Here is a 15015-nt window from a genome sequence, read left to right as displayed (position 1 = left end):
TAAATGGTGTCTGGTACAGGGAGTCAGAGTAGAAGAAAATTAAGCTCTGTCACACATATTTGGAGTTTGTTGAAGAGTAAGGTCTTGTATTCAGGAGAAGCTGTTTAGAAAGACACGTCCTACATGTTACCAGTGACATGGCCTCTCCTCAGGCAGTGCAGTAGTTAAGTTGTGTGTGTACTGCAGTTTCTCTACCACTACTCTTTGCATGCAGTTCAGCATTACACTACCCACCTTGTCAGAAGCCTTCCAAATATTTTCAATAACCTCAAACTTATCTAAACACCTTTAAGATGGTATTGGAAAAAGATAACAAACAAACAGAAAAACTGTGCCCCACCACTGGTTAGCAATTTTAAGCAAAACTATATGATGTTTTGCTTTTTCAAAACAACACAACAGGAGATGGTTTTAAAAGAACTTTGCAAATGCACCTTCTACTTCTTGTAACACCCATCAAGGAGGGGAACCAAACCCATCAGTGAATTAAATGGGGAAACCTCATGAAACGAGTATCCCATTTTATCTTGCATCAAGTATCTCTTAAAAAACTAAAAGCCATGAGACTTACTTAAAATATAATAAAATAACCTAATATTAATAGTATATCCTTCAACCAAAACAGTAATTTTGGTTTTGTTTCATTTAGTAAATGTTACAATGCGCATTTAGTATATGTTACATTTATGTGACATTATTAGCTTTGTCTCAATGCAAATTCAACCTAATAGATTTGAGGTTGAAAGCATTCCAGTAGAATCTAGCTACTAAGAAGTTCCACTTAAACACTGTATTTTAAAAATCCTATGTCCTGCCAACAAAAACCAGAAAAAGGACAGGGGAGATGGCTTAGACATTTCCCAGTTTCCATGTGATCCCTCATCTTACATTATAACTTTGCCACAGGAAGAACGTTTGCTTTCAAGCACCATCTTCCCTACAAACAAGTGTATGTAACTTTAATATTACAGGCAGCTGTAGAGAAGGAGTAAAGTGAATTTTTTGTAAGAGTGGCCCTGAAAGGTTAGCATGACTAGCAAAACCTGGCTAACGTCATATCATCTTTCTAGTCTAGAACAGTTATGCTATTTTGTAAACTGCATACTCAAATACAGAGAGACTTTGAGAGCCTAAACTCATGCTTTTTTTGTTTTAGTACCAAAGTTGTGTAATATAAACCCATAGCTTGCAGATATGCAGACACCATTTTCATGTTGTTTCTTACACAATTCATGGGTAAGATATGAAGGCCCTTTTATTATGAACAGGGTCCAAAATGGCTACACTGCAACACAATATCCCATTGCCTTACTTACTAGCAACAGCAAAAGCAAAACACCACCTAACTTTCAGCTGTTATAAGTTTAGATTTAAAACCTCAAATTTGGAAGGTCTGTGCATATATATATATATTTAAGCCTATCACATCCTACATGCAAAGCACACAAAGTTCCCAATTCTCTTCATATGTATTCCACTACCCAAACAGATTACGAGAAAGATAATTTTTACTTAGATGCACCTACATGCTTACGCATCAACTCATTTAACACTCTCCCCTGAAAATACACTCCTTTAAATACCTTGTCGAGTACAGTTGCCTTGAACTACAGATCTTCATATTAATTCTTTGTATTAATATTCAGCCTTACAATTATGTTATAATGTAAATAAGCTAAAAGCAAGTCTGACTGAGGAATAAACTGTGCATTGAACTTTGAGGCAGCAAAAGGGATAGAAAGAACTTGTGTGCTTAAAAACCAACCTGAGAGCTTGAGTCCTCGTTCACCAACCTGAGTGTTGTAACCATTTGGCATTCGAAGAATAGCATCATGAATTCCTGCCAACTTTGCTACTGCATACACTTCTTCGGGTGTTGCACTAATATTGCCATAGAGCAGATTGTAATAGATTGTATTATGAAAGAGAACAGCATCCTACATTTATGGAAAGATTTTAAACAAGAAGCCATGAACAACAGTTTAAAAACTATTCCCAATCCATGAAAGAAATCAATACAGAGTAAATAACTTATATTTTTCTACAAAGTATGAAGGCAAAAGTATTTGGGGAAATTTATTTTCCTAAAAATGGGATTAATACACATTGCGTCCTAAAGATATATATGTGTCATGCATACTTTTTACCACTTTGCTAACTCATTATGGGCAGTAGTCAACTATAAAGCTGAAGCACTTAAAGCTGGAGGCAGTTTCTCATGACATTTCAGAAACTGGATCTATATGATAATGCAGATAAAAACATAGTATTTCCAGGGGTGGGGGTGAATCATGGTGACTTTCAAAGGAGCTAGACAATACCACTGCATTAGGATTGGCTTTCATTGAACCACAGTGTCAGAATACTGGTAATTACTATTACGATGGACTATTTGGGAAGAATGAAACATGGTATACCTGAGGTACAACTCCTATTGCCTTTCTTAGACTTTCCAAACTGACATCTTGTATGTTCTGGCCAGCAACATAAATATTTCCTTTCTGAGGTTCATAGAAACGAAATAATAATCTCACAATTGTGCTTTTCCTGAAATTGAAAAGAATTCAAGTTAATGTTACATTCCTGGTTTGCCATTTACAATCTCCAAACAGAACTCATGTCACAAACAAAAATAATAAAGAGTGAAACACAACAAGCGCATTTAAGAAACAAAATTCTGCATCACTGATTGGCATATTTAGTCCATTTACCCACCCTGACCCACTACCTCCTACAATGGCCACTTTCTTTCCTGCAGGGACTTCAAAAGACACTCCAGCAAGGACTTTCTGCCCCTCAAGGTATTCAAAATGCACATTATCAAAGACGATGGCAGCAGTTTGTTGTGTGATCTGCAGGGGTGGAGCCAGCTCTTTGTCCTATTAAAAAGAAGAGTGCTACTTTATATGCTGCCCAGAAAGAACCTCAAGCAGTTCAACAAGCTGAACAGTCCATTTCCTAGCTCAGAAAAAGGCAAATAGACACTCCAGCTTGGATATGTTGAAAATAATTATAATCTGCCACATAAGTGAAATTGGTTTGTTCCTCCTCTTCCCCGAAGAAGGTAAAAATATCTGCTGTAAACACTCTGCTTCACAACTTCTTTTGCAGTAATACATTCTGCATCATTAATTACAAATAAAAACTCAAGCACAGGGCATGAATACTTAAATTTAAAAAAATCTCAATACAAGCACAGCTTCCGCGAAGCAACTTTTACTGTCACTAAAACGTTCTGCAAGAAAAAAGCAGTTGCTATTGCACTAACTGCACTTAAAGGAGGCAGAAAGCATTCTTGCACAACATCTTTCTTGAACAGAAATTAAACCTGGAACGTAACAAAAAGGTGAAATGATGGCGTTGCCAGAAAACAGCCCTATTAAATACCCAGATACTTTAGGAAAATAAGCTACTACTTACTTTAATTTTGGTATCTACACTGAGAAGTGTAAACAAGGTATTCATATCTATAAGTGCTTGTCTTGTCTCTCTGTATACTGTTCCCAGGAAGTTTAGGGGAAGAGAAAGCTGGAACAGCAATCCATTCACCATTACTAGATCTCCAACAGAAAGGCTGCCTTAAGACAAAATGGATGTGAGAGAATAAGGAGACTTGAAGGGTTGTCTTGTTAGGAAGCACCAAAAGATTTAAAAATAATAATCAAGTCAATCAAGTCTAGTTTCTTTTACCCCCATGTCTAAAACCAGATGTTTAAATAGTAAACAAAATGCATTCCCAGATTAGATTTTATATAGGAAGGTGCCTGAAATGAATGGCTGTGTTTTTTCACTTAAAAAAAAAGAAAGATATAATTTCACTTAAAAAAAAAAAAGATATAATATCACCTGGAAAATAAGACAAGCAGCATATCAGGAAATTCACAGAAAACAGATTGTAAAGCTGTAAATTCCACAGAGAGAAACATAAAAGCAGCTTAAATAAAGTAGAAGGGGAGGAACTAATATATGAAAGCAAGAATCAGGAAAGACAATCTTAAGTACAGTTACAGACAAATCCAAATGATAGAATTTGTCATGATCAAGAGAGAGGACTTGCATGCTATACACAACAGAGCTGCTGAAACACACAGTGAGGACCTCTGGGCAGCTTAATATCAAATACACTAATCAAGGGAAAACTCAGGATGACACATAGCTAAAGGTATGTGCCAGGTCAGTTCAGCTGAAACAGGTCCAGAAAGATGATTTAAAGCTGAATTTCTACCATCCTGCTTAAAGGCTATTCTAAATTTTCTTAAGGACAGACATAAACTGCACCTACTGACTTATCCATTCACAATGTAACTCTTCCCTGTCCTGGTATCTCTTAAAAAGAGCAATGCAGATGCAAGAAAGACAACATGATACAAAGGTCTATGTTTCAAACACACCCAGATGCTAAGTGTTTAAAGCATCGTTATTTTTACTCTAAACCCACCTTGCTTTAGCTGAGCCTCATCGCAATATAGCATTGATCTATTGTATTTGAAGCTTGCACTGTGTCCTCCTAACCAAGCAGGCTTTATTTTATGTACTAAATAAGACAAATATAGATGAAAAACTCTAACATATGGAAGTAGTGGTTTTAATAACGTGCCATTATTAATCTAAGGAAACTGAAGGACACTGGTAATAAAACTACTGTAGACAAAGCACAGGGATATACACACGATGGGGAAAAGCTCTGAATCTTGCCAACATGGGAAGGAAGAAGGGTAAAAAGAAAGGATCTTTGTAGAAGCTTCACAGAAGTATTGGTATTTATGTAAGTGTCTTCCAAGACTTTTCAACAGAAACTTCCCAAAGTTACATTTTCTTAGGATCTTCCTCTAACTGCTAAACTTTTAAAATGTTTCTAATAAAATCATATTGGTTATTGCTATATAGATCATGTATTAATAATACTCCAAGAAGCAGAAATACCCAAAACTCTCCAACAAAAACTCTGTAAATGAACTATCACATCAACCTTAAGTTAATTAAAATTAACAGCTCTATTATGGACGAATGAAGGTAAAGGAGAGTAATTTTTAGCTTACAGACAGATGAGTTACCTGCAACAATGCCCTGGCTAGCAAGCACCATGATGGACGTTAAGCCAATGCTAAATATAGCACTCTGTCCAAAGTTCAGGAGAGCTAAAGTAGAGGTAGTCTTCAGGGAGGCATTTTCATATGTCTTCAAGAATTCATCATACCGTTGGGCTTCGTATCTTTCATTATTGAAGTACTATGATGTACACAAAAATAATAAATGTCACATTCTCAAATATACTAGACTGTATAACTAGTTATAAAATTCAGTATGAACAGACTACATGCAGTTACACACACAATCCCTTTCCAACAACTAAAGAGAAAAGAAGATAAAAGATTAGCGTGTGAACAAAAAAACCATGAGCAAACACTGGCATGTTCCGCACCGCAATAAGAGACATTATGGAGATCCCTACCATAGACATATTCTAGTAATACTGGGTGTCTGTCTTGCAAAACTTCTACCTGATTAGTGTCAAAACCAAACCAGCTGCCATTAGATACTAAAAAGAAGAGAAGTTACTATCCTCTATATACTAGAACATTCTTGTTACTGTTATGATGGCAAATTCTCTACAACAGTACTTTTCACACAATGTCTACTTCTGGGTCCTTCTTCACAGATAGGTTTACCCTTTCAGTTCTATAATAGCTCTCCAATTAAAAGAAGTATAAAATAAGCCTCAGCCTGGACAATTTCAAAGTTGTCCACAGGATTTTCTAACAGTAGCAGTAGAGGAACCAACAAAGACCTGTTCTTTCATGTGAACACTGCAACAGAGTGCTACAAACCACAACAGGTAATGAAAACAGTACGCGTAGTCATTTGGGAAGACAGGATGTTGCATGCTGACATTCAGAAGACAATTTTGCAAACAAGTGAAGAGAAGCTTCTTAAAGAGTAAGTTTACATTTTGCAGAAACTGATGGTTGAGGTGATTCCGTCATGAAAGAAACTTCTCACCCTATTCGCAGATAGTTTTTTCAAGCCTCACTAACAACTTTCATGCTACTCTGTCAATATCATGTAGTACTTTTGAAATTAATAATGTTTTAAAAATATATTATTGCTCCAAATATGTAGCTCCATAAAAGATGAATCTTACGACTCACTTTCCATAGGCTGGCAGAAGACAAAGAGCCTAGTAGTAAAGACTGGTCTTACCTTCACAGTCTCGTAATTTAGTAGTGAGTCAATTGCAGCATTACCCGCATCATTATCTGCTTTGTTCATTTCTATTCGAAACTTAGTCCTGTAAAATAAAGGCTTAATACAGTCAAGAGTTCAGGCTGAGGCAACACCAAGTGCCCTGATGAATCTGAGGTCATTCTTACCTCCACTGTGTAATTCCTATCGTGAACGCTGCATAGGCTCCTAGTGTCCCCAGAGTTACTAAAGCAAACTCTGCACCACATTTGTAATACTAGAATAATTAAAAGAAAAAAGTCATAATAATTTTCAAAATTTCGCTGTTGTCTCAAAATTATGATAGCTTAGCCCAAGGCAAGAAGTCTGAAGGTCCCTCCCAACACATTCCCTGCTCTGAAGAGCTTAAGACTAAATACAGGCATAAACTCAAAAGTAGCAAGGAGAAGAGTATAGATTAAAAGGTTGAAAGAGGTAACAAAGAGCTAGGGTATAACATAATACTGAAAAGTTATTTTTGCCATTATAAAACATAAATGTTGCTGATGTTTTGCTGTTATCACAAATAAGCATTTGTTTGCATGCTTTTTGGGTGGATTTGGAAAGAAAGCCAAAGCCTGCAGAAGAATAAATAAATGGCCATGCAAAACAACTTATGGAGCATTTTCTCTACTTCAGGGTATGTCAGGAGAGAAAAGCCATAAGGAGAAAAATTAAAGTTACGTAATCAAGATTTAGATTTTAGCATACAAATATCCAGAGATCCTGATTTCAAAGACAGTAGGTGTGATTTATAAAAGAAAAGTTTAAAATTGAACTTATTAAGCTTAAAACCTGCAGGGAGGAGATGCCTATTTTCCAAAAGGTAATTTTCACTTTACATTCTGTGTAAGAAAAGACCAGTATTCAGAAGAGACAATAGTCACTCCCTCCTATCACTATCCTCACCACACTAAGACACAACATTCCTGGACATTTATGTTTTGCTTCCTCGGTATTCACCCAGATTATGTTTGACACTTCTGTGCACAGTTTACTTTTCTGGTTTCATTTTTTTTTAACAATTCTGAAGAAAACTATTAACAACTATCCACATAAATAACACTGGCTGTAGACAGGTTTTAAACATGAAAATAGTTTCAAGTAAGCTGATTTAAAGCAACTAATATTTGAAAACTATGGATTACTCTCTTTTACAGTAGTTGCTTTCACAACCACCTTGTAAGTTCAATTGTTATTATTTTTTAATACTTAATATTATTAACACTTTGGTAAAAGAAAATCAATGTATTATTCTTAAATGAGACAATTCCAACTCATGAATAAACAACACTTACCAGAATTCCACTGACTAGGGCCACTTCAAACATTGTAGGTCCCAGATTAAATACTAAAGCGCTAAGAACAAAACTGATGCCTCTTGTTCCTCTGTCGATGGTTTTTGATAGAGCTCCGGTTTGCCTACTTAGATGGAATGCCAAATCCAGGTTATGAAGGTGCAGAAAAACATTCTTCGCTATCCTTCTGATTGAATTTTGAGCTACTTTCCCAAATACTGCATTTCTAGCTTCATTAAATAATGCCGCCCCAGCTCTTGAGACACCATCTAAAAAAAGATTTAAAAGTTTACAAAATTAAAATAATTCTATTTCCCACTTCCCTTCATGCATGAATTCACATTAGACTCATTCTCTACGTATTTTCAACATTTTTACTTCAAAGGTAATTTCTAATTAATTGGTCCAAAACTTTATGCTATTTCTCATTTACAAACCATTGCACACACATTTTGAATCAGTTTCTTTTGCATCTGGTTATAAGAAAGAAAGGGTAGGATTTATAACCAAGAATTGCTTTTATAAGCATTATTTCATTTTTTAATTGGAATACCAGAAGCAAGATCACAGAACATTAGAAACAGATATCAACACAGAAGTAACTATGAAATAGTCATCCAAGATGCTCAGGTCAGGAGCTCTGCTATCCCACTCCCTTACCAAAGAATGTTAACACTCGTCAACAGATCTAGGAAGAGCACTTACAGCCAATGAGAACAGCAGTTGCCACAGTTGCCACTGTATTTGGTGCAGCACCAAGGTTGAGTATGTTTCCAGATACCTGGTTGAGGTTGTCCACTGCATATTTAAACATGAAGGGAACCAATATATTCATGGCCTAAAAGCATAAGAACACCAATTAGTCCATATACATTAAAACATGTATCTATGTAGCTTGACTATTTTTTTCTGAAATTGCTCTACTGTTATATTTAGTTCTTAACCACTTAGTGTGGGTGAGATGGCTCTCTTGATTTCAAGCACAATGTTCTCCATACTATTAAGTCTTTACCCCTGGGACTGCAGGGTTAGTTTGTCTCTCTCACAGGCTCCTTTTAAACATCAATTTCTATCCTAAACAAATTGTACACTACAAAGGCACTTAAACTGAGGCTGAGCACTCAGTACAGCAATGGCAAGACTAGGAAATGAATCAAGTAGCAGACACTGCATGACGCATACTCACAATGTTACTGAATTATGTTGTCATTGCAGGCTGTTTGCTCTTTGTGCTACTGGCAACATTCAGGATGAAGAACTAATACGACAAAAGAAAAACTCACCCACACATTGCTAACACTGGGTCAACTGAGATGTATTAAACCAAAGCTCTAGTGAAGTAAAAAGAAAATAAGTTAACCTATCCTTTGTCTCTTCTGACTGTTAATACCACCTTAATATTAAAATAATGCTTTCCATTTGCCCCATCACTATAAACATTTACTGAATATCTACATTAACCCTAGCATCTGGCACAGCAGCACAAAAGACCTTCCATACAGTCTACAAGACACTACAAATTACTTTAAAATATCAGCTTCCAAACAAAATACCGAAGTCATATCCACAGCCTAACATATATCACTGGATATTTTTTCTAAGAGTACCAAAGCCCAAATGCATCTCTAACAGTAGTGTCTCCTCTACATTCAAAAAACAAGACAGCTAGATATGTAAATAAACAACTTTCGGAATTTTATTTGCACAATTGTAGCATGAGAAAATACCGAAAATCTTAAAAAAAACACACAAAATTCTTAAGCCTGGTTAACGTTCCATTGTTACATCACTTATTCATACTAACAAGAAAAAAATATTACTTTTCATATAATTAATACAATTCACTAATTCAAACTGCTTCTAATGGAAGATTTGAAAATAAGGTATACATGATTTTTAGCAGCTGAACAAACATGCTGGCAGATAATCGTACAATCATGGCAGATGTTAAAATACTTTGCAGTGAGCAGACTTTGCTTGAAGTTGGGGGTTTTTTTCCCAATATTTGGAAAAAAATTATGGGTAGACGACAAATTATTTTACATGTGAAGAAACAAAAATCCAAAACAGATTGACAAAGATATTTCAGCTCTCTCCACCAAATGTTTTGTATAGCCACACAGATCTCAATTGTATTTAGGGATGTCTGTCAGAGCTGAAAGCCCAGTGAAAAAAACTGTAAATTAACTGGATAAAACTAGGTTTCAAGCAAAAAGGGTGGCAGAATCTTTCATAACTTTAGTCCAAGTCCAATCTGGAAGGCAGGCTTTTAGTAACTTTAACAACTATCCCAGTATCAAATATTCCCAGTGTTACAAATTCCTGTAAGTAGTAGAAGACAGATACTTCCCTAACAGGGGAAAATGGAGTTTTGAAGATACTCCTTTTAACTACAGGATTAAAGTTTAAGGTTGTTTTTTTAATCTATTTATTTTTTAAAACACTATTTTAGGCAAAAGTTTCAAATGCAAATAAGGAAGGAATCCACTGTCTCCTCTTCCCTTCTGTGCCACCCCTATGAAATACACTATGCAAGGAAACCAACAGAAAAGAAAAAACCTAACAAATTCTCAATACAGCATAATCTAGACAACTCCTGACAGGAGACAGATGAGATCTGTGAGCATCTAGGTGAGATTATTACTGGTTAGTTTGTGACTAAAAAAAAGAAAATGGCTGAAAGATCAGGTCCTACTTCAAACACATTTCTTCTGAAATTTATCCAGTGCAAGTTGTTCAGCACAGCTTCCCTTTTAACAGATTGGAATTGTGGAAATCTCCATTAAAAAAATACCTGAGGTTAGCATTATCTGCAGAAAACCAGCAAATACCATCAAAGCAGCAGTATACAATAATGTCTGATAACTTCAATTATACACAGCAAACAGGTTACTGTCATTACATGCTTAAACCTTAGGCATATAGCCCCACAAAGAACTGAGGGTGCATTAATAAAGAATCTGAATCTTTACAATACTGAAATTCAAATCTCTCCTCCCTTCCCCAGTATAATCAAAAACCCTTACTTTCCCTTCAGAGTTACAAAACTCAATTTTTGGATGGCATTTTGTTCTTAATAAAGACAAATATACTACCATATGTGTTACAGTGATGACCAACATGACAAAGTGCAGTTTTTTTCAGGAGAGACTACTCAGTAGAAAATACGAGTATTGTAATGCAGATTGTCTTGATTTGCTTCAGAGTCTCCCAAATCCCTCTGCAGGGATTTTACTCTTCAGCAGACTATGCTACACTACAGGTAGTTTAGAAACAGAACTATAGATATATTTTAAAGTCCATTTAAAGAAAAGAGATGTATTCTTTAAACTGCAGTTCTCCACTCACAATTAATTTAACCAGTAACAGCCTACAATTTTGCAGAAATGTCTTCTTTTACATCAATATAATTCTACCCAGTAGAGTTTTAAATGAAATTTAAAGCCTGGTCTCAGGTTATAGTTGTTCTGACTCTTGGAGGGTAAAGCTTGAATAAGAACAAGACAGCATGGTATTGCATTTCATTAGCAATCAAGACAGTCTGCTTTCCAGTGATTTAAAAAAAAAAAGTTAATCTTACAAAGTTTATAGCAAGAGAGATGAGAGGCCATTATTAGAAACAGGCCTTTCTTACTCAATTTGGTAAGTCAATGAGATCACATTCACATTAATGGAAACAAAATTTCAGCCTTCCACATAAACTCACAGCTATCTCTTTAGTAGACTAGATTTGCTGGCACAGAACAAAAAGCTTTAAGCACACCTAGCTACACTACGAAAAGCTACCATGCAAAGCAACTGTCTTACACAATACATCTATATAGGTTTCTTTTCTCTTCCTAAAGCCTGAAAGCTTGACAACAATTCCCATTAAAAAGACCCTTTTAATATAAATTTGTACCTTTTCTATTTATAATTTTGAATTAATAGCTTACCCTTGTCTGAATTTATTGGAAAACAAATACAGCACCCATGAAGTCATTCCAACTCAATTGCCCACATTTAATGGCACGTTGTACTGTAATGTATCATGCTTAAATGAGTTTAAACATTTTTTTAAATGACTGCACTGTTTTAAGATGACAATGCATCATCATCTCTACTCCCTTGTGGGACTACACTACTTCTAAGGCAAACAGTCTTATCTTTCATTTTGCTCTTCCCAGTATTTCTTGTTTAATAAAGATGATGAATTAGTGACAGGCTAAACCCCAACAAGATAAAACTGGTCTACAGTGAACTCTTCTTTTGCCAATAATTCAATGAGAAACATTGACATGAAGATGACTGAATTTATTTCTGGACCGATATAAATGTACACATCCAACAACTTCATCTATGGAAATATAAGCAGAAAACACCACCCCTTGCAGAGGTAAGACAGCTAAAGAAGCTACAAAATGTGGTCCAAAAGAAGGAAGAAGCATCTGGTTTCATGCTTTCTTTAAATGTAATGATGACCTGAAACATACTTTTTCCAGTAAGAGAAAATTAAAATGTAAAAAAAAAAAAAAAAAATACTTTTCACCTGAAACTTCTCAAAAACCTAACAGTTTGTAAAAGCTTATTTTAATCACCTAACTCCATCTGAGCTCACAAAAAGGGGTCAAACACCAAGATCATACCTACATACTTAACTGATCAGATAGCACAATCTTTGCATGCAGACAAAATTTACACTGCAGCACTTGTATCTTGCCACCTTAGCCAAACAATTTCTTCTTCTTAAACTTACAGAATTAGTAGTCAGTAGAAATGCAGATAGTCTGAAAGATTCCTCTGGCTCATGAATAACACATGGTTGGTCTGTGACCAAGAGGCCAAAAACCATTACAGGCTGACAGAGGTGACAAGCAATTTTGTCATATTCATGTGTTTAATCCAGCTTCTCAGAAGTCAGAGCAGTTTTTCTTCTTGTGCCACAGAAGAAAAAGGGAAGAAACAGAAAAGTAAAGAAGCATCTACTACAAATACCCCAGTAGAGAAGACAAAAAATAGGGTCTTCTCCCATTCTAGAAAAGAAAAAACCAGGTATGTAGAGCCTGAGCAGGCTAATCTGTGTCTGAAAACACAGATAATGCCTTGTGTACTCCTCTCACCTGTTTTCCTGTTCATCTTTCAGATCACACACATCTAGATAGGCTATAAATATTTAAGGTAAAAATTTAAAGCATGTCATAATACAACAAATCTTCCCAGGAAAAAAAGACCTTAGTAGCCCTAGAGCAGACTCCATCCTGTCAGCTCCCAGTCATAAAAAGCCATACAAACAGCTCTCTTTGAAGGCTAACAATACTACTTGTGGTTATGTGTAGACAAAAAGGAACCAAAAATCACAATAATTCGTTCAATGACAGGCAACTGAGCCTCACAAAAGGTGTCAAGACAGATTGTAACTGCAGGCTCTTCAGTAGCTGCACACAAATTGGCTTTTGTTTTGAAACTGAATTTTACTGAACCAGAAGATTTAAAGAGACAAATTATTTCTCAACCAGCAGGACAAGCAGGTACAATCTCTAGCATTTTTGTGGGTATGACCAATGGGTGGGTGTGAATTCCTAATTTTTTTCCTGTGGCTGAAGATTCCTTGCCAAATTCTATTGTCAAACTCAGAAGAAACTGGCCACAAAGCTTACAAAAGTATTTGTGATTGGAAAAGGTGACTACTTTCATGCATCATGATCAAATAGTTCTCTAAGCAAAACCCTTAATAATGAGCAGCCTTTACACAAAATCTGTAATAAGGATGTAAATCCTCCGGATGCAGACAAGTTCATCATGAACAAAGAAATTGGGCCAGGAATGCAGCAAGCAGAAATATATGCTGGCATGCTTGTGCTGACATAACTATACAGCAGAGAAACTTTAGCAAACTGCTTGTGTGGTCTATCAAGTATGTGGTAATTAACCTCACAAGCAACCAGAACAAAGGGCTCCCAAATGGGATAAAGAGGAAACTGCACAGGATTATACATGGTCCAGGAAAGCCACAGGTAAACTAATTTGTATTTAATTTTTTTCTAGGACAAAGTGACCTTTAGTTTGCTCTGGAAGAAAAGCGGATGTTCAGCGCTCAAAGATATGACAGACTAACTATAGCTCTGTAACAAACTACTGCATGTCAGTTATGCCACAATACATGTAAAGTATGAAGCAATTTAAGAAAATTTACCCCATAAAGGAAGAGTGGGAATACCTCAGGTGACAAGGGGTAACTTGTTAAATTGCAGTTATTCAAAAACGTTTGAGTTCTAACACAGCTCAGGTATGACAGAAACAGAACAAAACATAAAAAGAACATTAGCGAAGGATAGCTAAAAGACATCTGTGAAATTTTTCACCTCAGCCAGTTATAATATATATTCTGTAGACAGCTTGCTGCGTGTTTTCCCAATGAAATCCTTGTTTGACAAAACGAACATTCTCACAAAACACTTCAGCTTTAACACGCATCTCTTGAAACCCAGGCAAAGCTCAACAGGTTTTCTGCTCTGCTTCTGGGAATCTGCTCTGGACATCGGGGCTTCCAGGCTGCCTTGTACAGAATCTGAAGTAGGAAATTTAGAAGAACACTTAAGAGGGATCCAAACATAGAGTTACTTCCCCAAAGTGTCTGATTTTCTGACAGAGGGAAACATCTCTCTCCCCCAGTAGAAATATAATAGCTCTATATTACACCAAATAAAGAGCCATTTGCAAGAGCCAGGCATCCTGGCCATCAATTTTGTTTTCATTATGCCTCAGAAAGCTGCTTGAATCATTAATAGATTTCCTAAAAGCAAAGTACAATGCTGCCACATGCAGGATTAGATTCTGGATTCACATTCTCCATCATATTCACATAACCCTACAAATTAGGAAGGTGGAAGAGCAGAAGAGAAAAAGAAAAGAATACTTCAAGCTTCTTCCAAAATTGTCTTCAGATTATTATTAACATTACTAATAAGAAGCTTTAAAAAAATGAGTTAGAAAAATTTTCATATCCATCTGATAAATGGGATATTCTTAAATATACATCACAAAACTTCAACAAGCCAAGCATATAATCAGTTAAATACTGTAAAGGCAACGGCACAGTTTACAAGGCAAAATGCTCCTAGCATCTGCATTTTGAGCAGATCGTTTCTAAGTGTATTCAAAAGCATTGCTGTATATTTCATACAGGCATACAAAAAGGGTGGAAGTTTACTTGTACAGACATGACATATTCTGCATGTCATCACCTGCATTATCAGCAACGTCCTGAACAGCAGCACAAACCAAAATATCTATTATCGACAGTACCAGCTAGCACCTGATAGAGTGCTCATAAGAAAGAGCTGTACACCAAAAGATTGGCCTTTCCTCTTCAGCTCAGATGAGCACATTCCTCTTCCAAGTACTCTTTTAACACCTGCATAGCTGAAATTTGTTTCTTCTCTTTTCATAACATGGCAATGTTGCTGAATGCTAACAAGTTGCTAGTGCAACTAGCTTAAGTGCTAAAACTCACTGT

General features: G+C 35.9%; 1 protein-coding gene across 2 annotated transcripts in view; it reads right to left on the bottom strand.

The window, feature by feature from the left end:
* The window catches only part of ABCB7 (ATP binding cassette subfamily B member 7), a 45431-nt gene that overhangs the window by 13459 nt on the left and 16957 nt on the right, over nt 1–15015 (bottom strand). For both annotated transcript variants that reach the window (XM_074915066.1, XM_074915067.1), the window contains 9 exons: nt 8226–8358; nt 7521–7789; nt 6372–6460; nt 6202–6289; nt 5055–5229; nt 3421–3578; nt 2716–2879; nt 2418–2547; nt 1766–1937 (listed from right to left, as the gene is read on the bottom strand). In XM_074915066.1, coding sequence (XP_074771167.1) covers nt 1766–1937; nt 2418–2547; nt 2716–2879; nt 3421–3578; nt 5055–5229; nt 6202–6289; nt 6372–6460; nt 7521–7789; nt 8226–8358 — 1378 coding nt within the window. The remainder of the gene's footprint in view (nt 1–1765; nt 1938–2417; nt 2548–2715; nt 2880–3420; nt 3579–5054; nt 5230–6201; nt 6290–6371; nt 6461–7520; nt 7790–8225; nt 8359–15015) is intronic.

This window comes from Athene noctua, chromosome 11 (assembly GCF_965140245.1).
Source record: "Athene noctua chromosome 11, bAthNoc1.hap1.1, whole genome shotgun sequence".
Lineage (NCBI taxonomy): Eukaryota > Metazoa > Chordata > Aves > Strigiformes > Strigidae > Athene > Athene noctua.
This window is presented reverse-complemented; position numbering and strand designations above follow the sequence as displayed.